The 27,922-nt window shown below is 52.3% G+C and overlaps 1 protein-coding gene across 1 annotated transcript; it reads left to right on the forward strand.

Moving 5' to 3' along the window:
* Positions 1 to 4,098: 4,098 nt before the first annotated feature.
* On the forward strand, positions 4,099 to 27,922 carry CDIP1 (cell death inducing p53 target 1). The gene is made up of 6 exons (XM_059415440.1): positions 4,099 to 4,211; positions 25,366 to 25,454; positions 25,862 to 25,963; positions 26,102 to 26,257; positions 27,272 to 27,545; positions 27,667 to 27,922. The coding sequence occupies exons 3-6, from the start codon at positions 25,879 to 25,881 to the stop codon at positions 27,776 to 27,778; spliced, it is 627 nt and encodes a 208-aa protein (XP_059271423.1). The 5' UTR covers positions 4,099 to 4,211; positions 25,366 to 25,454; positions 25,862 to 25,878; the 3' UTR covers positions 27,779 to 27,922.

The raw sequence follows: 27,922 nt of genomic DNA on the forward strand, positions 1-27,922 counted from the left end.
CTCTCTTGCAGCTGACTTGTTTGTGCCTCATTCTTCTCCCATGCGCCGCCGGAAGCAGCAAAGCTCATTTGTTCTTTCCTCTGCCAGTTCAAGCACTCTCGTTTCATAGATGAGGAAATGAGGATCAGAAAACTTAAATAACTGTGGCGCCTGAGTGGCTCAGTGGCTTGAGCGTCTGCCTCCAGCCCGGGTCATGATTCAGGGTCTGGGGATCAAGTCTCGCATCAGGCTCCTCCTTCTCCCTCCGCCCCCCAGCTCATGCTTTCTCTCCCTCTCTATCTCAAATCAGTCAATGAAATCTTAAAAAAAAAAAAAAGAAAAAGAAAAAGAAAACTGAAATAGTTTACTGAAGGTCCCAGGCAGCTTCTAGGGGCAGAGTTAGGACATGAACCTAAGATCTTGGGTCTCACCCTTCCTGGCACTTACTCCATCGTTTACTCACCCAAGAAATATTTACTGAATGCCAGCTATGTGGCGGAAACTATGCGAGAGGACAGAGAACACCAGGCAGACGAGATTCTTGCTGTCGTGAGAACGGCGACTACGTCAATAGACAAGGAAACCAGGTACCTTCGCTGATGTACGTGCCATGAGGAAAATCAGACAGGGAGCGGGTGCTGGGGGCAGGTGCTCCAGGAGGCCCGTCTGCAGACGTGACATCTGAGCCGTTACCTATAGAGAGAAGGTCCCTGGAGCTCCTTCAGGACAGAGAGCTTTCTGCTATTTTTCTGTCTCTCTAGCACCAGCAGCGGGAGTCCAGCACGCAGGAGGGGCTGAGGCAATGTTCTCCAACTAGACGATGGCTCCAAGGGAGTGGTCCACTCTCAGGGGCTGTGTGAACAATAGAAATGTTACCAAATAGATGGTGACACTGAAATCATTCAGGGTTCCCTTTAGAATCATTCAGCATTTATATCGGAGGGTCTGGCCATGCCAGGTGTGGGCGAGGATCTGATGAGCAGAGCTCCCATCTTTTGGTGGAGTGCAAACTGGGAGAAGCACTTGGGGAAAGTTTGTGGCAGGATCTGCAAAGCGGAACGCAGGCAGACCCTACGACCCAGGCACCCTGCAGTGTCTGTGACAGCCATACCGTAACAGCTAAGAATTCCCATCTGCGAATTCCCCTGATGCCCATGAACAGCACAACAGACGACCACACTGCAGTCACACAATGGACGGTCCTATGGCCATGAGCTTGAACAAGGGCAGCCATGTGCACCCACATGGATGACTTTCACTGATATAAAATTGAGCAAAAGCAGCTATATACAACAGAGCTCATACGGTATGAATCCATTTCTATAAAAAGCACAAAAACGGAGAGCACTATCTTTGCTGTTAGACATTAGGAGCGTGGTGGCTGTGTGGTGATCTCTGATAAGGGCCCTTTTCCGAATCAAAGATCTGAAACGCTGCCCCCATGACCTAACAATGTGGGGTCCCGTGCTGGATGTGAAGACAGATCTTTATGGAGAACAGGCCTGCGTGTGACAGTTTCCTCCTGGCTCACACCATCTCTGGAGAGCAGCTTAGGGAGCGAGGAGACCACCAGTCAAGGGTCACGAGATTTGGGGTCTGCCAGCTGCAGGCTCTGCACCTCTGAGTACCTTCCACTCACTGCTCAGATTCAGGCAAGAGTGCGCAGGCTCCTTGTGGGGCGGAGGGCAGGTATGCGTGCAGAATGCTTAGCATAGTCCTTGGTGCAAATAAGACTTCCTTGTGGGGGTGGGGGGCAGTGAGTGAAAAGGGGCACAGAGGAGGTCGCTGAGGGACAGTCACACTCTGTGTCTTGACCTGGTGCATTCTGCACCAAGAGTGAGGTTTGTGAAACTCCATCAAGCTCAACACGCAAGACATCAGCCCTTTTCTCTTGGGTCTCAACTCAATGTAGGAGAGAAGTCTGGTTTAAACTCAAGCTCAAGAGAGCTAAGAGGGATGAACATTGCTCCGGGCACTCCCTAAGGCAGGCTCCAAGTCCCGGAAGGAAAGGCACGCCGGGGAGCCACCCCGTCCCCTGCACTGCGGTTTGGCCAGCAGATGGCACTGGTTGTAGACAGGTCGAAGGAGCTCCTGCTTTTCCCACCTTCGGGCTGTTTTCGGTAAAACCTGGGCAACTGGGGTCTAGCCCCTGTAAAAGCAGACAGGTTTTCTTCCGGTGGCACCAGGAGGGTCTGGAAGCAGGGGCCAGCAGAAGGACCACGAGGGTTGTGTGGGGCCCCAGGCGCTCCAGCTGACCCAGTTAGGGTATAATCTGGACTAAAAATAAAGCGAGGCTGGGTTTGCAGTCCAGGTGTGAGTACAGGTGTGAGGCTTGGAGGCTGGAGGAGGAGGCAGATGACGTGGAAGCAGCCTTGTAGGTGCATCTGTGAGAAGGGCAGGCGTCTGCAGAGAGCAAACACTCCAGGGGGAAAGGTGAGATCAGCAGTTACATTGACAGCTCCTAAAGCCTCCTAGGACAGTCGTGGGCTTTTGGTCTCAGATGCATCCCATGAGGATTCTACAGCAAAAAGCACAGGGAACATCACCCTATCTCTCTACATAGGCATGGCTGTGTCTTATGGCATGTCTGATTCTTCCTGAGTTGCTTTGGGTATAATGTCTCCCTGGTTAGTTGTTTGTTTTGGTAACTGCTTTAACATATAATCTCCATTCACCCATTCTGTGGTTTTCGGTATATTCTCCGTGGCAAGCAGCCATCACGACAGTCAATCTTTGAACGTCTTCATCACCCTGAAAAGAAAATCTGCGCCCATTAGCACACCTCCCCCGCTTTCCCCTGCATTCCTCCAGCCCCAGGCAATGTTGATCTGCCCATCTCTGTGGATCTGCCAGTTCTGAACATTTCCTACAAATGGAATCCTGCAATATGTGGTCTCCTGTGATTGGCTTCTTTTGCTCAAGCATGCTGTTTTCAAGGTTCATGCACGTGGAAGCCTGGATCAGTCACAATTTATTGATTTATTTGTTGGTAGGTTGTTTCCACTTTTGCGGCTTTAGTGAACGTGAGCATTCGTGCTATGAGTATGGACATTTGTGTATGGGTTTGTGTGTGGCCATATGTTTTCATCTTCTTTGCCTTATTCCTAGAGTAGAATTGCTAGGTGACTCTGTTTCATCTTTTGAGGACTATTTGCCTGCCTTTCTTTCTTTAAGTAAACTCTATGCCCAGTGCAGGGCTTGAATTTATAACCCTTAGGTCAAGAATCACACGTTCCACCGAACTGAGCCTCCAGGCACCCCTGCCCTTCGTTTTAGGTGCAAATACAATTCAATCATCTCCTTTTTATTCCTTGATTCTTCTAACAGCAAACGAGAGATGGTAGTTCCCTTTTTGTAACCAGGGGAACCGAGGTGCAGGTCACTCTCAGGTGAGCGAATGATAACCGTGTCCAGTGCCATTCCTTCCTTACAACAGCGCCAGGAGGCCTGCCTTGTATTTACTCCCATTTTCTGGTTATAAGATAGTATCCTGAACAAAGCCATACAGTGGTGTGGTCCAACACTGGACCCCAGTTCTACCTTACTCCTTACTTGGTTTTAGGCTTTCGCGGGCTCTTAAGCCCTCTGCTATTTGGTGGACTCTGGAGGGTCGCTGAACCTCCCCTAGCCTCTGCCCACGTGCCCTCCGCTGCACAGGGTACTCTGCGCACTTGGACGCCATTTTAAACAGCAGAACCACCCACAAAAATGCAAAAAGCGTGGCATGAAACATGAATGAGACGTTTGTTTACAGTATGAGAGCTAAAAAACTAAGTCACAATGGTGCCTGATTTGACCTCAGCTTGGACCCTCCAAAACCTAGCGACCTTTCCCATTCGGGGCACGTCCACGGAACGCACAGCACCTAGCCTCAGTGAGCGCCGGCTGACTAAATGAAGGAAGCTGCACCTTGCTCCGACCGGCGCTCTGGTGCTGCGAGGGCGGGAGGGAGGGTCCTCCCCCTAACTTCACGCCACTCTTCCTCAGGACAAAACCGTACCAGACCCTCTCACGTGTCCCACCTTCGCCGAAGCACCTCCGCTCCCTGTGACGTCACCAGGGTCCGTCACGTGTCGCCCCCAAACCCCGCCCCGGCGCTGACCTAATGGCTCCGCCCCTCGCCCTGACGCCCTGCTCCGAGGCATACCCGCCTCCTTCTGACAGACGCGCGACGGCGAGCTGCGGAGGTGTTCGTTCCTGCAGCTGCGGCAGCCGTGGGTGCCGCGGGGACGGTGAGTCGCCTGGGCCGCTAGAGAGCTTCCGGCGGAGCCCCGCGGGAGCAGAGCTGGGCGCTCGCGGCCCTCACGGAGAGGGGCATGACCTCGGACCGCCGAGCCCCCAGCCCCCGCCTGCGGCGCCTGCGCGGTGCATGTCGGGCACTGTTGTCTTCCCGACCCGCGGAGCGCGCCTGAGGCGCACCGACGCACTACATCTCCCAAAGGCCTTTGAGCAGGCGGGGGGCGGCGTGCGCGCAAAGCCCCGCGGGGCCGAGGGTCTCGTCCACCCAGCGCCTGGACCGTGGGTTGTCGGTGTTTGTTCGGCCTCGGGCGCCTGGCATCCCGAGGTAAAGGATCCCCGGGGGCGGCGCGGCGAGCCGGTCGCCTCCTCGCCGGGCACTGATGCGATCCAGAGCGGCTCTCGGGGTTTTGACGTCTCACCGTCTCTGGGTTGGCCGGTCACCCGCGGGGCTGCGGTTACAGTTTGGCCAGGCCCTGGCGGGCGCCGGGATCCATGCCTTGGGGGCTGCCGGCTAGCTCCTCGGGGTCCCGCTTATTATCTCTCCCGCGTCCCCTCTAAGGAAGGGTCGGGAAATAGCATCTCCCCCTTTCCGCGACGGCAGTTTCCTCAAGGAAAGGGGGTCGGGAGCAGGGTCCCGGGGACAGAGGAGCCCCTGCTGAGCTCCTCGGTGACCTTGGCAAGCCCGAGGGGCCTGCGCGGCTCTCTCTCCCCCGCCCGTCTCCGCTCGCCGACATCTGTAAATCTCTCTGCCCCGCACTCGGCCCGCACGCGCCAGGGCTGGTGGGGAGGCAGTGACCTGGCCAGGCTTCGGGCCCAGCTTCGTGCGGTCGAGGACCTTGGTGTAGTTGAACGTACGGCGTCTTCGAGACCCACTTTGGGCACTTGTTCGTAGGTGTGCGTTTCTGTTTTCCTCTAAATGTTCCCAGGAGTCTTCTCAACAGGTGTCAGGTAAGGAGCTAGCGGCTCGGAGTGTCTCCAGTGTGGGTCTCAGATCCTCTGCCACGAAATCACCAGGGCCTTTGTTAAAAGGGCTGATTCCTGGGCAGCTGTCCCCCCTCCTTCCCGCAGGTTCTGATTCAGCAGTTATGGGACGTGTCCAGGACTCTATTTAATAAGCTCCCCAGATAATTCTGAGTCACATTTGGGGTTGAGAGCCGTTATCTTGAAGTGTTGAGGATAAAGGTCCTGGGGCAGAGCATACCAATTTTGTATGTAGAGTGGGACCTGCTGGTGTGCAGGCAGTGCGTAGGCAAGTGTGACCTCTCTCCTGGGTACTTTGTTCCTTACATCCAGGCTGACTTAAGAGTTGGGTGGGGAGAAACATGCCAGCTCTGCGTTTTTCGCTGGCCCACAATTAATTATGAAGAATTTTAAACATATATAAAAGTTGGAAAAGCTTAACACAGTACCGATAGACCACCACCTAGAACGCACAGCATTTTATTGTATTTTGTCTCAAATCTAATGATCAACAGTGCTTCTTGTTTATGTGTGTCACAGTAAGTGTGCACATCAGTCTGTTTCCCTCCCAAATAATTCAACATGTATATAATTAAGTAGAATCATAGAATTTTTGCTTATTGTCTTTTAACCAGTAGAAGCCCTGGGCATTGAAGTGTTCCCTCTGTCTCCTATCCCTGAGGAGCTGGAGGTTTTTCCATAGGATAGGCCTCTGGAACCAGGAAGGAACTTTACATGTATTCTTAACAGTGATTTGAAAACAATAGCCCATGGTTCTAAAATCACTAAAAGCAGAAACATGGAATGTGTGATGGACAATAATACTTCAGGGAACAAAAATGTTTTGAAGGGGTGCTAATGAAATGTATCCCAGTAGTCAGATGACCCCAGCAGGTCGCTGTGACAATAAATGATACAAGTTGTCAGCTTGAATACTCTGTTGCTGCTCCTTATATTTTATGTTTGCCTGGTTTGAACATGCTAGTTTGGTGTGTTTTCTCAAGCTCCAGGGGAAGAGGGCTGCCTAGCCCAGTTGACAAGCTTTGAGTCTCTTGGACTGAGGTACTGTGTTCTGTAGGCACAAACACCAGTGTTTAATGCAGTGCAGTTTTCTGAGAGGGAGAGGAGACAGGTCCTGTAGAAATCCATCTTCAGCTTCAGCAATATTATTCAAAGGGCATGCACATCTGTTTATTCATGGAGGACACAGGGAAATGTGGTAGTTAGAGTCATGGCACCTTCTGTTGACATCTCTGTCCTTATGTGAAGGAAACTGTCACGCTGGTGAGAAGGCAGCATGCAGGGGGAGCTCTGCAGATAGCGTCCGCCCTTAGTGGGGAGGAGAGCCAGGCTGGAGGTTTGTTAGGCCTCCACAGAGGGACTTGGAAATGGAGTATAGAGAATGGGTGTGTGCCAGTTTCTAGAACCCCACAGAGGGCCTCTGCAGTCAGGGGTCTCACAGGCAAGACTCCCCAGGAGGTGGTAGAGGCTGCATTGCTATTCAGTGCTGCAGAGGAGAGTGGGCACTCGGCCTGGGCCTGTGGCAAACCCTCTCCCCCCTGAGAAGATCGCCCGCCCAGGGGGATGCAGGTCTGGTCCCTGTGGAGCCTGTGGACCAAGCGCCTCTCCTGCTCTGTGAGTTACCAGGTTCTGGTGATAAAGGTGAGGTCCTGGAACCAGTACTGTTGAGACTCAGCCGACCGTGTTAGAGGCACTTCTCTTGCCTCCAAGCTGTGTGATGAGGCGTTTGCCCTCCCATAGCCTCACTACCTGCATCTTTGGCAGGTGAAAAGCAACACCCAGGGGAGAAGAAGACCGTATCTGTTCATGCAGAAAGATTAGGGTCCCTTAATGTTAGACAAAGTAAAACCAGCACAAAACCAGGCAATGCAGGGGAAGTCCAGTGACATTCTGAGAGTTTCCATAAAAGTGGTTGAGATGCGTTTTGTAATGTCAGATCAGTTTTCCAGAAAACGTTTCTCATCATCTTTTTGGAGTTTCTCATCTGTGGGTGCTGTGAGCTCCTTCATGGTCTGGCCACTGGGTGACCCCGCACCATCGGATCCTTACCACAAGGAGCTGTCCTGAAGGTCCAGTCAAAACTGGACGTGCTGGGTACGTAACGTGTTCCCTCTATCGAATCTGTCTGAATTCAGATCTACTCAGTGTCTGTGTTTTCGAAGGAGAAGCAGATGGAGGCCGCAGTAGGTAGAGAAGGCTGGAGGGCTGTCCTAGGCTGGGGTTTGAGAGCTCGAAACCTTATTCCTATGGGAGGAAGTGAAACGTGTTGCGGTTCTAAGTAGCATTAAGAGCAGCGGTCTCACAAGCTGGGGAAGTGCGGGAAGGCAGTTGTGTTTGCAGAGGCTGCTCTTGGTAAGTGCTCTGGGCCCACCTGGCAACGCCCTCCCCTATGCTCCATCCTCGTGGGTTCTTGCAGCAGCCAGTGGGCCACACAGGCATCGTCTCACGGTGGAGGAAATGGCCAGAGGTAGTAAGCGATTTACCCAAGATTGCCAGATTAGGGCACAGCAGCCCTGAAGAGAGTGAGGCTGAGGGGAATATGGGCTGTTCTGGCCCCATCGTGGAAAGTGCTGGATGGAGTTGACTGTGACTCTAAAAGGGGGTCTTCTGTCTGGATTGTGACCATAAACCAGGCAGTTTCATGAGGAAGCCAGGGACTCCATCCCTGCTAAGGCTGTATTCTGCCCCAGTGGCTGTGGGTGGGGAACATTTGGGCAGGAAACAGCATGGGAAGCCTAGCTAACCCCAACCCTCACAGACTCACGTATTCATTCCACCTGTGCCAGGGGCTGAGCAGGGCCTGCAGGGCCATGAGTGGGAGCCCTCCTCCAGTGTTCTCTGGGTGGGAGGTAAGTCTGGAGGGAGTCATGGGGAAGGCCCAGGTTTGCTGGGGGTAGGGGGAAGCTGTGTGGAGGTTGAGGAAGGGTCTGTGGAAGGTCCTTTAGATGGAGTGGGATTTGGTTTATTTGGAGAAGAGTGGATTACAGTCTGGGTGGCTGCAGTAGAGCATAGTAGAGAAGTGTGGAACGTGAGGCCACGTCTTGACTTTGACCCTTAAACCTTGAGCAGTAGATGAGAGAATGGATCTGTGACCTTTTTAAGCCATGGTATTGGCAGGACTTGCTGACAGTTCAAGGCTTAAGGGCCTGAGAAAATTCTGGAACACCTCTTCACGTCCATCTTCATGGCTGGGGTACTGCTAACGGCACAGGGCCTGTGGGATGGGGAAGAGCTCGTCTCCAGAGTACCAGCCAGGCTGCACTACTTATCCACCCGGACAGCCAGTGTTCAGTGTGCTGTCTGGGGCTGTGGAGACACTGGCCCCAAACCCCGTCCCTGCCCTCCTGGAGCTGCTGGTCTGGACTGGGGAGGCCAGCCCCTTGACCACAGTGTTCTGTTTCCCCTGTGCTCACAGTGACTCTGTTGTCACAGACTGGGAATCCTGCCCTCCTTCTGTAGGGCCCACCCAGTACCCGAAGCCTCCCCAGTGCCCTCCACAGAGGCCCCTTCTCTCACCGGGAGCACCTGCTGTCACGAGGTGTTGTCTGGGTTTTGCTGAGTAATGTTTATCAATTCTTCTTACATGTGAGCTGTCTTCCTAGCTGGATCTACAACTTCATGAGACCCGGTGCCACACAGTGAGTGACCTCCATAGAGGGACCCACGAAATGTTGGCTGAATTAAAGAGTCAAGAATCTGAAGGCTTTTCAGACAGGTAGTCACTTGAAAGAAAGAAAAAAACAAATTTGGATAGTGATAGCTATACTAAATAAAACTGGCTTTTCCTAGGCCTGGAAGAATTCTGTACTGCTCCAGGCAAGAAGCTGCCCTGTGACCCTTTGTCAGCTCTTGGACTCTGGGGCATTCTATACTGCCTGAGGCTCAGGCCTCAGTCTCTGGCCCTGTGTAGTCAGGCTCCGGTTACGTGTATTTCTCTGTGCATTTACATGCTTTATCTGGAAAGCGTATGGTTGACGCCATGACCCGGTTCTCTGTGCCCCAGTCAGACTGGCCATGAAGAAACCGTGCCTGCTGGAGGTGTGGGGGCTGAGAACTGTCGGTCCCCCACCGTCAGGTACCGCCTGTTGGTATGAGGACTTGGGGGCCCACATTAGTATACCAGGCACAGTGCAGGAAGTGGAAAGCCAAGGGAAACCGGACAGCCTGATTTCCCAAGCCCTCCATCTCACTCCGAGTCAAGTGGATGTCCTTTAACGCCCGAGGACCTGGCTTCCCTCCCGTCAAGGGCCAGTCCCTCTTCTCTCAGCTCCTCCCACTCTCCTGGCACCCACACAACCCAGCCCACTGCTCCCAGGGTTGTGCAGGCACACTCTAGGCATCCGCACTTAACTCTCTCTGCCTGGACCTTCTTTCCAGAGCGGCGCATGTGGCCTGTTCCATCTTGGCCTGAATGCTCCCCACCCTGGGAATCCCTCCCTGTTGGTAATTGCCTCACCGCCGCACTCGCTCCCCTGCTCATCTGTTCATCCATGGCATGTGTTACTGTCTGACAAACTATATACTTGACCTGTTTCTGTGTTCTATCCCCCAACCCCCTGCAGATGTAAGCTCCATGGACACAGGTTTTTCCCCACCTTCAGGGCCTAGGTAGTGTCTGGCTCAGAGCCTGTGCCGGGTGTTTTCGTCTGAATGACACTGTGTCGTGTGCCTGCCTCTATCTGTCCTGCCTTAGTTCCTTGTGAGGGGTAGGGAGCTGAGTGTACCTGGGCTCCTGTGCTCCCTGCAGCACAGCTGAAGAGAGTTCCCAAGTGAACGTTCAGTGGCTAGGGTGTAAGGTCATCTGGTAGAGCCGACACCTCATGGTCCAGCTGCCCTGCAGATTCCTTAAGTTGCCCATGAGCACAGAGGTGTGCAGGAACTGGGCCGCTGCACAGATGGCATGCCCCCCTGAGTTCAGTTCCTCTCTCAAGCCCTGCCCTCAGCAAGGGGAAAGCAGGGAGCCTTGTAGGCTCACTTCAGTTGTTTCTCTTTTTTTGTTTGGGCCACAGTGAAATCCATGTAAACTCATACGGTGGAATTCTGGTGTGCAAAGCCCTTTGTTGGAGTGTGAGATCTTGCTTGAGTGTAGTTTGGAGACTGTGTGAGAAAAGAGGCAGGACTGAGTCTGGTGCATCTAATGTGTGTGGGGCATGAGTCAGGGCTTCTCTTCGAGCAGCCGGGCCTGGCTCCTGTCAGAGAGTGGGGCGGGGGAAGAGGGGGTCTTGCCCACTCTGTCTCCTGCATGGTACCCTGCCTCTGCTGGGGGCGGGTGGTTAGTAAATGTTTGAAGGGTCATAAATGTCAGCTGAGACCTTGGACTTCGTGATCTCTAATGACATTTCTGTCTGGAAGGTGGTCTCGAGATGTATGAATCTTAGAGAAATTGCATATGGCCATAAGTAAGGCAAACCAGATCCGAAATAGTTCTTCAGTCCCGATTGACATGAGTAAACTCTCTGGGTCACATGTCCATTTAGAATGTTAGGAATTTAAACTTCCATATACTCTTTTGTGTAATGTAAACTGTTGATGTGATTTGTTCTTCACTCACATGTCCCAGAGCACTTACATCCCCACCCTTCCCTTTCTCCAGTGTGGACGTCATGTCACGGTCACAGACATCAGTCCTATGTGCTCGGCAGCACAGTTTGCCTGAGTGCCCCTGGCCACTGGGACACTTCCACTGGAGAGTGTAGCCCAGGAATGTTCTCTTGTCTCGGGTTTTTTCCATTGGTCCGGCAACATAGCTTCTTACTGTGCTGTCTATGGCAACATCCAGCCACTGCTTTGGGCTCAAGGAATGGTGACTAATCTGCGACATATCTACTGGTTTCTGGCTTTTTTCTTTTGACTGATGCCATCTGGGTGACCTCTAGAAGCCTGTCATGCTGGCACCGGTGAGGTTGCTGCAGGTCCTGTTCTCCATCCAGCTCTTGTTGGTTGAAGCTACTGGAGAGAACGCCCAGTAACATGAAGGCTGTAAATGATGTGTGGACACTTCCTCACTGTCGGGTGGGGAGACCTGCACTGGCCTGGCTGTGGCTAAGCTCCCCTCTGGGGCCGGCACCGACGGGGCAGCGTTTGTGTCCAGAGTGCGGTTCTTCCAGCTGGGGGGCCGTGTACATAGTGGCCAAGTGGCTTGCTTGCACGTAGGGCCTCGTGCTTTTCCCTGGGTCAGAATGGTATATCTTGATTTCAGATAACTGATTAAAATGGAGTTGAGTCAAAGACTGCTCTGTGTCAAGCTCAGGGGATGGCAGAGGTAAGGGTTTTTTCTTTCAGGGCTTCGTTTTGATTGCCTAAAGGATGGTTTTTTAGACTCATCCTGCTTCTAAAATTAGTTGGCCTTTTAGTTCCCAAGCCCTGCCTGCCTGACAGGTGCAGATGACTGGTTTCTTCACTAGTGGCTGTGGCTGTGTTTGTTTTCCTCCTTTGCTGCTCATTCTCCTCCTGTCTGGACTTGTCCCGTCCCCCCCCCCCCCCCCCCCCGCTGCCTGGGAAGCTCCTCTGAAGGAAGGCGGAGGAGGAGGTGCTGGACCCCAGCTTGGAGGCCTGGGCTGCACTCCCAGCAGCTGTCCCAGCTGGCAGCCCCACCCCGGGTACAGCTCTGTCACCTGGTCTGTCTCCGTTTCCTGTGTGTCTGCTGGGCTCTTCTTACCTGCCCTCCTCTGCCAGGTGACCTCATGCTGGCTGTCCAGGCAGGGTCTCCTGAGGCTAGAACTACCTTGGATGGTCTTTATGTTCCAGGTTTACAGATCTAGAGCCTCTTTGTTACCGGAGTGCGGTGAGGTGACCTGGTTTAGAGAAGGGACTCATGCTGCCAGACTCCCGTGAGACCAATGTAGAGACTGTGACACCACTTTAGGAGAGAAAACTGGCATATCGCCAGTCTCTGGGTTTGCTTCTTGGACTGTTGCTTTTCCCAGAGGTTATAGTCAGAGGCACCTTTGTGGACTGTGGAGAAATACACATAAATGTAACAATTATAATGAGCCTTTTTTGGGAACGAACCAGTCAAAGGAGTTGCCCATTCTAGAAAAACTAGAAACCACAGGTAACAGCTTCTGTGTGTGTATTTGTATATAAACAAATGATCCAAAATCTTAACACCCAGAGAAAACAATTAACATTTGGTGTGTAATAGCTATGTAAATATGTATTTTTGAAGTAGAATCCGTCCACGAACGGGTTTTAGGATGCAGTGTCAAGACCATTGTTCTACCTACAAAAATGGGTCTCTATCATTTTGGGGGGTGAATACAATTATCTTATATAGGTAAACCAGGCAGGTAACCAGTCCCTTTGGTGGAACATAGGACATTTTATACAGACATCAGCCTGTGAATATTTGCTCACATGCTCACTTAGGTCTAGGACGGATGTCTTGAAAGGAAATTAATGAGTCATATAGAATGTACGGATAGTGGAGTTGTCCCTCAGAGGACCCGCACTGACCCGCTCTGTTGTGTTCCATTGCTGTTGACACTTGGGGAGTTGCAGTGTTTTGCCAGGACTTTGACAAGAATTCAGCATGATGTCAATTGTTCAGTTATGATTGTTGTCATCAGAGTTCCTAGAACTCTACTTTTTAGTTTAGAACCATTCCTTGAGTCCTGTCTGCTTTTGAATTTTGCTCCTAAGAGCAGCCTGTATTTTCTCTCTTTAAAACGTGTACATCTTTCTCGTGTTCTGCTTGCAACTCCGTAAATACCAGTGATGCAAGCAAGAATTTGTGTTTACTGAACACTGTGTGGCCGGCTGTGTGCTGTGTGCCTTCACACGCAACCCCACTTAGGTCTCATCTTGCCTCCGGAAAGCTGGGGAACAGATGGCTGGTGTGTGACTGAGTGCCTGGGCACCGGCAGGTGAGGATTCTGTCCTGTCAGCTGGCGCTGTGACCGGGGCTCAGGCCTCCTCTCAGGGCCACGGGCTTGGGCTGGTGTCCTAGCTTCTTAGAGCCATGATACCGATCAGGGAGCCCGCAGCTGGGTGGGATGAGAGGGGCAGATGGGAAAACCAGATCTGCTTTCTGGTCCTTTCTCTGTCTTTACTTTAGCTTGTTTTGAAGTATTTAGAATTCCCACAGCATCACATAAGCCTGTGTTCACATGGAAAAATAAAACCATTCAGAGCCACCAGTGATGCTCTCTGAGAGAGGGGTTGCCTCCCCTGTCCTGCCTCCAGCAGTAAGAACAATGGGAACTGGGCTGCAGGCAGGATTTCCCAGGCCTTCCAGGGCTAAAACTTGGCAGCCCAAGGGCCTTATTCAGTGAACCTGTGTGGAGGCAGCGGCATGAGCTAGATAGAGAAAGCCAAGTCGGTGGGAAGTCCAGACTGGGAGCCTTTCAGTTACAGTCTGTTGTTGACATACCCTCAGCCTGACTAGCACTGCATATTTCTTTTCTTTTCTTTCTTTCTTTTTTTTTTTTTTTTAAAAAGATTTTATTTATTTATTTGACAGAAATCACAATTAGGCAGAGAGGCAGGCAGAGAGAGAGGAAGGGAAGCAGGCTCCCCCCTGAGCAGAGAGCCCGATGCGGGGCTCGATCCCAGAACCCCGGAATCAGGACCCACGCCGAAGGCAGAGCCCCCAACCCACTGAGCCACCCAGGCGCCCCACACTGCGTATTTCTAATGATACTTGCATTGCTTCTTTGTTAATAATCTGGAAATTTACCAATCACAAGTAATTTCTGGCTATAGCGTGTTTGAGAATTGCTGCAAAACTAGCTTTTCCATTTCTCTTTGATTACTGGAAATATGTCTGGCTATATTTACTAGGAAACCCAGAGTTACCAACTAAAACAAGTTTGTTTCTTTCTTACTTAGAAGAAGTGGGAAGTGGTTGTTTCCATGCTGGCATGGTGTCTCTGTGGTCTTCTAGGACACCTCCTTCTGGCCTCAGTATGGCTTCCCTATGCAAGGTCACCTCATGGTCAAGCATGGCTGCAGGAGCTGTCACAGCCATATTTAGGCAGCAGATGAGAGGGCGGGAGGACAGAGGGTCTGTCTGGCCAGGGTGGCCCTTCCTATCCGTCCTTACAGCACTCTGATTATGACTCATTGGCCAGAGCCTAGTCACTTGGTCACAGGTGCCTGCAGGAAGGGCTGGCAGTGTCTTTTTGACTCATCCAGGGTCGTACAATCTGTCTTGGTGGGCAGGATACCCGTGAATTCTGTGCTTTCAAGCTGCATTGCTGGTTGAGAAAGAAAGTTTATAGCATTGTTTTTGAAGACTGAGTGGTTGGGGATGGGGGCACCACTCAGGAGAGTGGGCTGGGAAAGAGGAGGGCTGGGGCACTGCTGTGGGGATGCTCTGGGCTTCCTGGCCCATGATCCTCATCCTGCCTCTTGGCTCTGGTCCCCCAGGACCTACCGATGGGTGTGAGCGCCCTTGCCTGGGCCATGACTGACTGTGAAGTTGCCCGAAAGGAGAGATGACTCCTTAGGAGGATTGCTGTATCTTTGGGAGTCCTGCAGAGCAGCCTCAACTTGGCCGTGTCATAGATGGACTCTGCTGGGCTGGGCCGCTCAGGTGGGGTTGGATTCCAGGCCCCGCCCCAGATCTGTGAGAAGCACACACCAGGATCCCCACAGTTGGGTGAGGACAGAAGCGGCCATAGCAGAGGCCTCGGTGCCTGCTGCAAGTTGTTCACAAAAACAGTGATATCAGCAGGTGCCGTCTGTTCCCCACAGTTGGGTGGGGGCAGAAGCTGCCATGGCAGAGGCCTCGGTGCCTGCTGCAAGTTGTTCACAAAAACAGTGATATCAGCAGGTGCCGTCTGTTCCGTGTTCTCATGTGCTGGGTCCGGAGCTGCTGTTCTGGGTATTTGGCACACACGGTTTATTTTAAACCTTGCTCCCACCCTGGAGGCAGGCACGATTATCTCTGGTTATAGATGAGGGAATCAGGCTCAGTGAGTTCACAGGTCACGCAGCTACAAAGTGGGGAACTGGGTCTGAGCTGGTCCAACAGCTCCTCTCAGGCTGGGTGCGCGACAGCCGTGCCAGTGCCGGTGCTGGTCCCGGGGTGTGGCCATAGCAAGCCCAGGGCTCACTGGGCTGGGCTGCTCCAGGTCTCCATGGCAGCAGGGTTGTCTGTAGCACCGCGGTAGTACCGCGGTATGGTCCTCGAAAGGTCACAGGTGCTGTGTCCTGGGGACTGCCAGGGGGCTGAAGGTCAGGACTCTTTATGGCAGTGCTAAGAAGCTGTTACAGGGCCGTTCTCACCTTGTTCCTATCTGTGGTACAGAAGCAGGGAGGAGTGAATGGCTGTCTGACTCAAGGCAGAGACACCAACCTGGGCTCCTCCTGGTTGGGATGATGCTCACCACACCCACAGATCTTATTTAAGAGAAAGCAGTAAAAATGTCTTACTGTACTAAATCATCTTGACCTTCAACTACACATCTCTAGTATTCTGTGTGATGAAACATGAGACCTACCTCGTGCACACACGGAGTATGATAGATGCCTCAGGGAAAGCATGTGCACAGTTGTTTGAATTGTGCACTGAACTAGCTTTCTCATGGAGCTCCAGATTTACTTAACAACTGATTCACAAACTGTGGTTATTCACATTTGGGGATTTAGTGGACCTTCTCTTGAAAATGAACAGTGAGCCCACTACTTCAGGGGAAACAGCTGACCTTTGTTTTTGTAAATGTTACCAGTGATAAATTTGTTCATCTCCTTGTGGCCGGTGATAAAATTGGACTTTCAAGGGACAGTTAGTTATAATTTTTGGAAAACTTGTGTCTGCCACTACGAGCTTGACGGCTTCCCAGTAGTTAGTCTTTGCTGATGATCTTGGTGGTGATGAGAGCCTGCGATTTGAGTGGGGGGTAAGTAGTAAGTAAGTAAGTAGTAGTAAGTAGTAAGTAAGGCACATCAGCACTCTTCTGTCTTTATAATCAGGGCTCATGTTGTGAACTGATGTTTTCCAGATGACTTGTGTCTGCTGTTAGAAGCCATGGGTGGGTAAAAGCCATTCTAAATGCAAGGTGGGCCGGTGAACTATAACATAACAGGAGGAAGAATTCATTAAGCCTTCAAATTCCGCCTTGCCACTAACCTTTGAGACACTACCGGGGTCAGCTTTGGATGTGGTATGGAAGAATGTCCACGGTTACATACCTGAAGAGACTCTTCAAACGTCCCTCCCATTTCCAGCTTCTTATCTTTGGGAAGCTGGGTTTTCTTCTCACACTTTGACCACAGTGTAGCAGACAGACTGGGTGGAGAAGCACATGGGAGAACCCGGCAGACTTCCCGTAAGCCAGAAGTGAAAAAGGATTGCAGAAATGGAAAGCAGTGCCACCTGTCTCATTATTACAGTTGTTTTAGAGGGTAGTTATTTTAACTATTTATGCTGACATGTAATGAGTTTATTGATGTTTTGTAATGACTTAGTATTAAATACTTTTAAAAAGCCCTCATTTTAAAATTCTTAATATGGTTGGGTATTGATAGATACAACCCACAAAACAAAAGCTTTTTAGAGTCCTCAGTAATCAAATGTAAGGGAATCCCAAGACCCAAGATATTGGGTTGCTGCTGCTCTAGCAGATCCTGGGGAGATTTGTGTCAGAAAGTCCTCCTTTCAGGCACTGCCTTCACTGTCTTCTGCCTTCACCTCTGCCTTATCTCCTGGCACCCCTCCTTGGTCCTCCAGGAGCACCCACTCGTGCACAGATGGGGCTTAGCATCAGACAAGCCCTCCTGGCCCTCCCAGTCTGGGTCTTCCTCCAGAAGGAAGGTCCTGTGTGGTGCAGCAGAGACGTGGGGGCAGGGCGGGTATCCCTTGGCGGTGTGCAGGACCATTCAGACTGCAGAACTGGGTTTGCAGCTGTGGCTGCAGGCGGGGAGGAGTGTCTCTTGCTGGACTGGGCCCAGGTCCTCCAAGGTCCCATGGGCAGCCCGCCTGGGCTGCCGTAGGCTGTTGCCAGTTGGCCCAGCTTTAGACCAACAGCAGCTCTCTGCAATGAATGATGAATAGTTGGGAACTGAGCAGAACGCCAGAGGCCTTTCCCAGGGCCCCGGAGTCTTCGCTTTTAACTCCCCTCTGGGATGTGGGCGGGGCGGGGGTGGGGACCCAGAGGATAGCCGCTGAGCTTGGTGCACTAGGAGGGGGAGGAACCCCCCATCCCTGCCCACCTCCTCTCTGTCACCAGGAATTGAAGCTGCCCATCACAGCTCTGTCCTGAAATTGTGTTCCTTTCAAAATTTTAGTTATGCAAATAATACACAGATACCTTTTTGCTTAAGATATGCATAAGTCTGTATAATGACAAAAGCTTCACCCTCCTTTGGCTGTTGGCTGCCAAACTTAAACCCCAGAGACAATGATCTTGGTCTGGGGTCTTTCTTCCCCATCTCTCATTTATCACCACGCACACACACAGAACTATCCACACCAGGGTGGGTTTTGCTTTTGGGGGGTGTAATTATAACTCACGTGCCATATAGTCCACCCTTTTATTTTTTATTTTTATTTATTTATTTTTTTTAAAAAAGATTTTATTTATTTATTTGACAGAGAGAGAGATCACAAGTAGACGGAGAGGCAGGCAGGGGGGGGGGGAAGCAGGCCCCCCACTGAGCAGAGAGCCCGATGCGGGACTCGATCCCAGGACCCCGAGATCATGACCGGAGCTGAAGGCAGCGGCTTAATCCACTGAGCCACCCAGGCGCCCCTAGTCCACCCTTTTAAAGTGGACAGTTTAGCGTCTTAGTATGTTGGAAGAGCAATGCCTGCATCACCACTAATTCCAGAGCCTTGTTGTCCTCTCAGTAGACCTGTGTTTGGACCTGAAAGTGCTCTGCTCGCCTGCCCAGTGATCTGCCATGTGTCTGGGCATGTGTCATTGTCACTGCTCTGCACGCAGCCTCGCCAGGAGGCAGGGGTTCTAGTCCCAGGTCCTAGGAAGACTGAGGCTCAGGGACTATCTGTAACTCCTCCAAGGCCACCGGCTTCAAGTCTAGGGCTGAAGCTCCAGAGTGCCACACTCTCCATGTGTGCCCTGTTTTCCCATTAACTGATGACTGACATGGGGCAAATCTTTGCCCCTCTGTGAATGGGAGGAGGGAGTGGCTTCTTGCCTTCCTGATTCCACATTGGAACACTGTGTGTCCTGTCCTCAAAGCTGTCATCCTCAGTAGCTGCTTAGAATATTGTCTGGGATGCAGACAGGGCCTGGGATGGGTAGGAAGGGAGGAGGGATGGGGCAATAAGGCAGTTTTGCTTGTTTCATGGCCCCAAACCCTAAAACCCATAGCAGGCACCTCAGGATGTCATGTCCTTCCTTACACCTGGGGAAAGTCTCACCTGGTCCCACCAGCTCATCAGAGGAGAAGCAAGGGCTGCGCTGTGGGGGTGAGGCCTAGTTATTCTCTGTGACACAGCTGTGGCTCCCAGCATTGGGGTGCAGAGCAGAGGTGTCTATTCCGTAGTGGACCTGCGTTAAGGGCCGACCAGTGTCAGGCCCTAAGGAATGCTGGTGCAGCCGGTGGCACTCAGAATCCTGCAGGGCCAAGGAGGGGAGTTGTGGGCGGCTCTGCGAAAAGGGCCTGGCTCTGTGTCTGGCACAAGTGTGTCCTGCACCCAGAGGCCCCAGCACCTGCCGTCCTTGGGAAAATGAAATGAGATCGCAGGGCAGTGGGTCTGCAGATAGGTGTGAGGGCAGGCTTCATCTCATTTTAGAGTGACTTGGATAATTCTGTATAAAACTTCAGCGGGTGGGGCGCCTGGGTGGCTCAGTGGGTTTAGCTGCTGCCTTCGGCTCAGGTCATGATCCCAGGGTCCTGGGATCGAGTCCCGCATCGGGCTCTCTGCTCAGCGGGGAGCCTGCTTCCTCCTCTCTCTCTCTGCCTGCCTCTCTGCCTACTTGTGATCTCTCTCTGTCAAATAAATAAATAAATAAATTCTTAAAAAAAAAAAAAAAAAAAAAAAAAAAACTTCAGCGGGTGCTAGGCTGTGTTGATTGTGGATGCAAGGGCCAGACTGGCCTCAGGTGGCCCCATTCTGTCTCCAAGGGGCTGAGGAGCACATGCAGGCCTGCCCTTGCCTCCCTCTTGTTAGAGACCATGCAGGACCTTCTCTCCTGGGTATACCATCCCCTGGCCCTTGGGGCTCCCCTAAGTTTGCCCTCAGATCCCCAGGGCCTTACTGTTCTCTGTGGCAGCCTGTGGCCCTTTCCATTCTAAGTGTTTTCTTGCTGGTCTCCCGGAAACAGGCCCGTGGTAACGTGTGGAGAGGCTGCAGGCACAGGGTGTCCACTGGAGGCCAGAGCACCTTCTCAAGAGTCTTGAGCCTTCTAACTCACCAGCCACCTGGGCCATGCTGCCTCCCTGCCCTGGCAAGGGTCAGGACCATTACTGGCAGGCTAGCCTCCTCCGGAAAAGGCAGTCAAGGGGACATTGATCTCCTCTGTCACTTTGAGCCTTGAGGCTCCTGCGACGGGGTGCCATCCAGTAACCTAACGTCCTGCTCTTCACATATTTCCAGATGCTGCTTAGTCTCAGCCTAGACTTCCAGCCTCTGGAAAGCAGCTGTTTCCCATGGGCCAGTGGCTTCTAAAGTAGGAGCCATTGGGACTGGGGCAGTGGCGCATCACTTACCCAGGACTACGTGGCAAGTTTCTCAGGATCCCCAACACTGCTGAAAAACTAATAAACAGGAATTTAAAGCTCAAAGAGAAATCATTGAAAACACCTAAAATGCTGATGGTGAGGGCATGTGGCACTGGGTATGACGTGAGCTGTGTGTACCTTCTCTGAAGTGGAGAAGCTAGTATTGGCCTCATGCGGTTGAGGACAGTTGAGCACCTGTGGCAGGTGCCCCGGGGCTGTCATGATTCCGGCTTCTCTAGGTGCGTACTCATCTCTTGGACTTATGCAGGCCCGCAAGGCGTGGAAGAGCCGTGTCCTGGAAATATGGCCCATACTGCCTGCCTGGGTGGAGCTCTGACCCATGCGCCTGCACGGTTCCACTGTGACAAGACGGCTTCATTTAAGAATCTTCCTTTCTGGGGCACCCGGATGGCTGAGTCGGTTAAGTGTCTGCCTTCGGCTCGGGTCATGATCTTGGGGTTCTGGGATCGAGCCCTGCGTTGGGCTCCCTGCTCAGTGGAGGGAGAGTCTGCTTCTCCCTCAGTTCTCTCCCTCCCTCCCTCACAAATAAAATCTTTAAAACAAAACAAAAAAGTTTCCCTTCTTGCATATGTGCTGTCATTGAGACCACCTCTGCTCCTGTGTGGAGTGGAGCCTGCGCCCTGGGGTCCTGGGTGTCTCCTTCCTGCACCCTTACACCTGTGTGCTGCTGGGGTCAGCACCTCACTGGTCGGCTGGCTGCTGAGCGGTCCCAGAAGGTGCAAAGTGATGTGCAGCGTCAAGTCCTCTGGGCCCCAGGGCAGCCCATTCTGTACAGTAGACTTGGGAGGATTTTCAGGCAATTCTGTTTCTCCACATATCTCTAAGAGGTCAGAACGGGAGGCTAAGAGGCCTGTTTTGGGTTTCTGGGGCTGTACACTGACTTCACTGAGCTCCTGGATTATAGGCCTCTCCCCTCTCCTGAGTGGGGCACGACAAACCACAGGGCTGGGGTCTTGCAGCCCCTCCCATCACTTCTAGGACCTGATGCTCTGGCGCCAGTGTCACAGCAGGCTTGCCAGGGTGCGGGTTCGAGTCCCACAGTTGCATCTGTAGCATCATTTCAGCAGTGTGCATTTTTATTGGAAAACTGTTTTGCTTTGGGGGCATATGATTTTTAAGATTTTATTTATTTGAGGATGCCTGGGTAGCTTAGTCAGTAAGTGTCTGCCTTCGGCTCAGGTCATGATCCTGGGGTCCTGGGATCGAGCTCCACATTGGACTCCCTACTTGTGGGAGGACTGCTTCTCGCTCTCTCACTCCCCCTGCTTGTGTTCCCTCTCTTGCTGTATCTCTCTGTCAAATGGATAAATAAAATCTTAAAAAAAAAAAAAAGATTTGAGAGAGAGCGTGCACAGCAGAGGGAGGGGAGAAGCAGGCTCCCCTCTGAGCAGGGAGCCCAATGTGGGACTCCATCCCAGGACCCTGGGATCATGACCGGAGTTGAAGGCAGACACTCAACCAACTGAGACACCTGAGTGCCCTGACATTTTTATTTATTTATTTTTAAGATCATAGCATTCTTAAGTTTTTTATTGCACCTTTGACAACATAGTTTTGTGGCATGCCCCTTGATTTTATACTGGAAGCACTGGGAGAACTAGGGGTTGAATCCCAGAAAAAAATTTTCTTTTCCTAAGATTTTATTTATTTGAGAGAGAGCAAAAGAGAAAGCACAAGCCCGGTGGTGAGGGAGAGGGAGAAGCAAACACCCAGAGAGCCCAACATGGGGATCGACCCCAGGACCCTGGGATCATGACCTGAGCTGAAAGCAGACACTTAACCCCTGAGCCACCCAGGCGCCCCAACATCTCTCCTTCATACTGAAGGGTCCTGCCCCTAGTCTCTGCCCTGGTTGAGGCTCCAGAAGGGAGCTGGAGGATGGGTGCAGGTATGAAGGGGAGGCGAGACAGGACTAACAGCCGTGCTGGCTGAGGGACGGTGTGGAAGCAGGTGGTACGAACAGTAGCAGGCATGTGTGTGCTGCACAGCGGTGCCTGCTCTAGGTACAAGGCCAGCTCAGAGTCGGATGGATACCATGGAAGGGCTTTGCCCTGAGTGCCAGGCTCGTACCATCATTATAGTGGCGGAATTCCAGAAGCAGAATCACGTACTCTGGGAAACCGTGGAGCTAATTGTGACGTTGATGAAAGGCAGGTGCAGGTCAGGCTTGAATCCTCGGAGGGTGGCGCAAGTGCGGTATGCTCTCTGGACACAGAGGGGCCTGGAGGACCCAGGCTGGTTCCTCTGTCCTAGCACTGGAAACTGCTCCAGTGACTCACCGAGCGCAGTGCACCTTTTCTTCCTGGCTGGATTCCTGATGAGCTCAGGCTGTGAGATAGGCAGTGGGGCCAGCCAGCAGCATCCCAGATGCTGGTACGATAGGAGTCAGTGACAGGTCCATATTCTAAGACACTCAGTAGGATACAGAGTTTTCTGCAGAAGCACAAGCTTTTCTTTCTCTACCATCAGAACGGCGCCTGTGGGGCTGGCAAGGACTTCCAGGTCCAGCACATACAGCCAGTCCTGTCTGGAGGGGGACTTTGTTTGGTGACCTTTAGAGACTCTGTGGCTTCCCTTTCTTGATCATGCCCTATTGAAATTCACCTGCAGGCAAGGGTGGTGGGAGAGCCATGCAGAGTCCTAGACTCAGCTCTGCCTCTTACATGCCACTGTGACCTGGGTAAGTCCCATCTTTTCGTGGCTTCCATGTCTTTTTCTTTTTTTTAAAGACTTTATTTATTTGACAGACAGAGATCACAAGCAGGCAGAGAGGCAGGCAGAGAGGGGAGGAAGCAGGCTCCCTCCCGATGCGGGGCTCGATCCCAGGACCCTGAGATTATGACCTGAGCTGAAGGCAGAGGCTTTAACCCACTGAGCCACTCAGGTGCCCCGGCTTCCATGTCTTGAAGGATCCTAAGTAGCAGCTCAGAAGAGAAGGTCACAATATATACAAGCACTTGGGAACATGTTCTGTTTCATGGTGGTCAAAGAAACAAGTAACTGAGTGTCATTTTAATGTTACCCGTTAGTGATAACAGTTGTATCCAAAGTGTGTACTGTAAATTGCTATTGTCCTTCCCAAAGGCACAACATGGCCATAGCCTTTGACCTCATAATTTCACTTCTGGCAAGTTTAACCAAAGAAGAAGATCCAAGAAAGGGAAGAAGCATTTGCCAGAGGTTTTCCTTGGTTGGTTTTTGGTTGTTGTTGTTTTTTGTTTTGTTTTTACGAGAGTAACAAGCATTCTAAATGCCTTAATAAGGGTTGGTCATGTAAACAGTGATGGGCCCATTTTAGGGAGTCTTAAAATTGATGGCCATGGGGTCTTGCAAAATGGATAAAATATATAGGATACCATGTTAAAACTGTCACAACAGCAAGTACATAAAAATACATGACTAAAGCTTGAAAAAAAAAATACATGACTGCACACAGACGGGCAGAGACTTGCAGGGAGACTAGCTGCATTAAGGTGCTGAGATCAGGCAATTTTATTTTGTTCTTTAGTCAGTTTTATTGACATATAATAATCCACCTACCATACGATTTCCCCATTTAAAGTGTGTGATTCACTGGCTTTTAATACATTCACAAAACAGTGCAGCCATCACTACAGCCAGTTTGGACATTTTCTTCACCTCAGAAGGAAACCCCATATTCATCTCTGTCCGCCCCATCCCCAAGCCCATGACAACCCCAAGTATGCTTTGTTTGTCTGGGTCTGTCTGTCCTGGGCACCTCATGTAAGGAGTCACAACCACATGGAACCTTCCGGGTGGTATCTCCCGAGTGTCCTGCTTTCGGGCTCACGCAGCATGTACCAGGCTTGTGCCTCGTCACAGCGGGGTACGTTCCCGCCAGAGGCTGCAGCTAGTTTGTTGGTTACTTGCCAGTCGTAAGACACCTCAGTTGTTGACACTTTCCGGTTACTGTGACTAGTGATGCTGTGAACATTCATGTACAAATTCTTGTGCGGTTTTCAGTTCTCTTGGGTGCACACCTAGGAGCAGGATGACTGGTCACGCGGTGACTGTGAGCGCGCCGGACAGCTGCGCTGTGGGAGGACTCCAGTTTCCCTGCATAACACTCGATACTTTCTCACTGTAGCCATTCTAGTGGGTATGAAGTGGTAGGTTTTTTGTTTTTTGTTTTTTAAAGATTTTATTTATTTATTTGACAGACAGAGATCACAAGTAGGCAGAGAGGCAGGCAGAGAGAGAGAGAGAGAGAGAGAGAGAGAGGGAAGCAGGCTCCCTGCAGAGCAGAGAGCCCTGATGCGGGGCTTGATCCCAGGACCCTGAGATCATGACCGGAGCAGAAGGCAGCAGCCCAACCCACTGAGCCACCCAGGCGCCCCTGAAGTGGTAGGTTTGATTTGCATTTCCTTTAGGCTAAGCGTTCAGCTTTTCAGATGCTTATTGGGCATTCGTTTTTTATCTTTGGAGAAATGTGTATTCAGATCCTTGGCCATTTTTTAATTGGGGAGTCTTTTGATTAATGAGTTCTTCCTATAGCTATTGTAAATACAAGTCTTTTAGTAGATCTGTAAAAATGTTCTGCCATTCTGTGAGCTCTTCCCACTTTCTTGATAGTGCCCTTTGAAGCCCAAGAGTTTGTTGTTGTTGGTTGTTTTAAAAGATTTTATTTGAGAGAGAGCAGAGCAGGGGCAGAGGGAGAGGAAGCACACTCCTTGCTCAGCAGGGAGCCTAGATCCCAGATCCTGGGATCCCGACCTGAGCTCAAGGCAGATCCTTAAATTGAGCCACCCAGGCACCCCGGAAGGCCAAGTTTTTAATTTTACTGACATCCAGTTTCTTTTCCTTTGTTGCTTGGACTTGGTCTCTCAGGCCCTGCCACTGATCTGTGACATTTAATAAACTTAACTGACTCTAGGCTCCTTCTGCCCTGGCGGGGCTCCTAGATGGAGCTGCACTAGGAGAAGTGCTGTCACTGTGTGTCTCTTTGTACTTTTGAGAATTTTTTCTAGTTCTTATTTCAGTTAAAAAAATTAACAGTTTCACTTCAAAATGCTACTAATTTCAAACCTTCTGTGCTAAATAGAGTGAAAGGAAGTGCCTTGTTAAGGGAGACAGGATGCCAACCCCAAGGCAGGAAGGCCCCCTGGTTTCCTGCTTCTCCCCCAGGGCCCAGCAGCAGGTGCTCAGGGAGCCTTGGGAGGGAAAGACATGAGGGAAATGTTTCACTTCGCACCTTCCTTCCCACACCATCCTCCACAAGAACGGGGGGGCAGGGGCCCCATGTGCACAGCTGGCTCTCAGAGCTGCTATGGTGGGGAGTAGCCAGTTCTCCTTTCTTCCTACAGTGGGTGCGGGTCTGTTGGGGCTGATGTGAGCCTGGAGCAGACAGGACCTGCAGCTGTGAGAGGGGAAGGGGAGCGGAGGAGGGTGGGCAAGCGGGTTGCTGCAGTGCTGGTGGGAACCAGCTGAATGGGGTGGGGGGTGTGGTTGCAGCTCTTGCCCTAGTGCTGAGGCTCTGCCTATTGTTCTCCCCAGAACAGGTCCCTAGAGCCCTGCGTGTCTGCTCTGGCTGGCAGTAGAAGGAGCCTCTCCTGCCTTCCCCTTCTGAGTACCTGGGATTTGAGGTAAAAAGTCTCCCCTATCCTCTCCCACAAGCATGGCGCTCTGGCGGGTAGGCAGCCTGCTCCCTGGGGGAAGGGTTCGCCTCACCAGCTTGTCCTCACTGGGCACCCTTGCCTTCTGGCTCTGACACAGGAAGTGCAGATGATGATGGATGGTGGCGGCTCTGGGCCTGGTTATCCTTGGTGATGGTGGGTCATCTCCAAGGCCTAAAGGGACCCCGGTGACTCTAAACTACTCTACTGAAGGAGTCTGCCAGTTTACAAGCTAACTCTGCACCCAGAGTGCAGAGATTGATGTGAAGGCATAAAAGACCACCTGAGCTGCTGGGGCTCAGAGGACTATCCCAGGCCCATACCTGACCAGCACGCAGGGCTTGGGAACTTAGTTCATGTCCCGGCTTTCCTTCCAGGTCCAGAAGCAGCAAAGATGTCTAATGAGCCGCCCCCTCCTTATCCTGGAGGCCCCACAGCCCCCCTTCTGGAGGAGAAGAGTGGAGCCCCACCAACCCCAGGTAGGATTCAGTGCTCCTGATGGTCCTGTCCTTGCTCCTTGCCCATCCCAGCTCCAGAAGCTGGTGCCTGGAGCAGCCCTCCCACTGATCCTGCCGCCACTGCCCTCTGAGCTCCCTCTCCCTGCCTTCTCTGTCCAGGCCGCACCTCCCCAGCTGTGATGCAGCCTCCTCCGGGCATGTCGATGCCCCCCGCAGACATTGGTCCCCCACCCTATGAGCCACCGGGTCACCCAATGCCTCAGCCTGGCTTCATCCCCCCGCATATGAATGCAGATGGCACCTACATGCCTCCAGGTAAGTAGGAAAGGGGAGCACAAGGGTCTGCCCAGTCCAGCATCCAGGGTATTATCTGGGCTGCCATCCAGCCTTTGCTATAGGTAGGTGGTCTTCCTGCCCAGTGTTTTTTCGGGGCTGGAGGGCACTGATTGTGGGTGTGGAGGGAGGACATGGGAAGGTGTCCTGGAGCAAAGCACTGCTGTGCAGGTACTGTGGGCAAACCACATAAGCTCTGGGCCCTGTTGGGAAGAGGGCTAGCTCCCGGGAAGGCCCCTCAGGCACAGTGGCAGGTGCTGACTCGTGGGTGCTGTGTGGGCCTCTCCCTTGCCAGGGTCCCACATCCATGGGGGAGGCCTAGGCTCCTATTCAGCAGTTCTTCAGGACTCCTCAGGCCAAAGAAAGGCCCAGGGTTCTTGCACAGGTGGCCCCAGGTAAAGTGGGCCAGTCACTAGTATTTTAGTGCAGGATCTGACACCGGTGCGGCCCAGAGCCCTGTGTGCACGAGAGAGCCTGGGCTGGTGAGTGGTGAGGCTCTCCCTCCTGTGGCTGATGGCCCCTACGTGTCAGAGGCAAAAAGAAAACATGGGGCGCCTGGGTGGCTCAGTGGGTTAAGCCGCTGCCTTCAGCTCAGGTCATGATCTCGGGGTCCTGGGATCGAGTCCCGCGTCGGGCTCTCTGCTCAGCGAGGAGCCTGCTTCCTCCTCTCTCTCTCTGCCTGCCTCTCTGCCTACTTGTGATCTCTCTCTCTGTCAAATAAATAAAATCTTAAAAAAAAAAAAGAAAAGAAAAGAAAAGAAAACACATCAAGCCGAGACCGAGGAGATATTAGGCCTTCTTCCCAGTTCTGCCATGTTTGGCTGGGCCAAGTGCCTTCTCTGTCTTGGTCCTCATAGGGCTGGTAGAATATAGGTGGTCACCTTGGCCCAGGGCTTGGTCCTGGAGGCCTCCTCTTGTGTCCTGGGTGCTGGGGGTCACATGGGCCAGGTGGCAAGCCAGCAATCCGTCTTTATTCCGTCTTCTGTGCCATTTCAGGTTTCTACCCTCCTCCAGGCCCCCACCCACCCATGGGCTACTATCCACCAGGGCCCTACCCACCAGGGCCCTACCCTGGCCCTGGGGGCCACACCGCCACAGTCCTAGTTCCCTCAGGGGCTGCCACCACAGTGACAGTACTGCAGGGAGAGATCTTCGAGGGCGCCCCTGTACAGACAGTGTGTCCCCACTGCCAGCAGGCCATCACCACCAAGATCTCCTATGAGATCGGCCTGATGAACTTCGTGCTGGGCTTCTTCTGCTGCTTCATGGGGTAGGTGGTGTGGGTGCTTGGGGGGTGGGGGCCAGGCCCACCTGTCACCCAGCTCGAGTAGACCTGCGTGCCCTCAGTCCCTTCTCATCCAACCTCCCCATCTTCCCTGTCTCTGATTCAGGTGTGATCTGGGCTGCTGCTTGATCCCTTGCCTCATCAACGACTTCAAGGATGTGACGCACACATGCCCCAGTTGCAAAGCCTACATCTACACGTACAAGCGCCTGTGCTAACGGAGCCGGGACTGGACTCCGTACTGTCAGTCTGGCCCCTTGTGCTTTTGCTCCCCTCGCTCAGTGGCTCGCTTCCCTGCTCCCACTTGGGGATGGAAGCCATTCCACCGGTCCCCTGGAAGTCTTGTCCTCTTCGGCTTGCCC

This window comes from Mustela nigripes, chromosome 11 (genome assembly GCF_022355385.1).
Source record: "Mustela nigripes isolate SB6536 chromosome 11, MUSNIG.SB6536, whole genome shotgun sequence".
Taxonomy (NCBI): domain Eukaryota; kingdom Metazoa; phylum Chordata; class Mammalia; order Carnivora; family Mustelidae; genus Mustela; species Mustela nigripes.

Bases quoted from the DNA above. Each gene is read 5' to 3' on its own strand.
- CDIP1 (XM_059415440.1), top strand. From the start codon at position 25,879: ATGTCTAATGAGCCGCCCCCTCCTTATCCTGGAGGCCCCACAGCCCCC. The intron at 26,258-27,271 runs GTAAGTAGGAAA...GTGCCATTTCAG, and splicing joins TGGCACCTACATGCCTCCAG to GTTTCTACCCTCCTCCAGGC. The intron at 27,546-27,666 runs GTAGGTGGTGTG...TCTCTGATTCAG, and splicing joins TTCTTCTGCTGCTTCATGGG to GTGTGATCTGGGCTGCTGCT.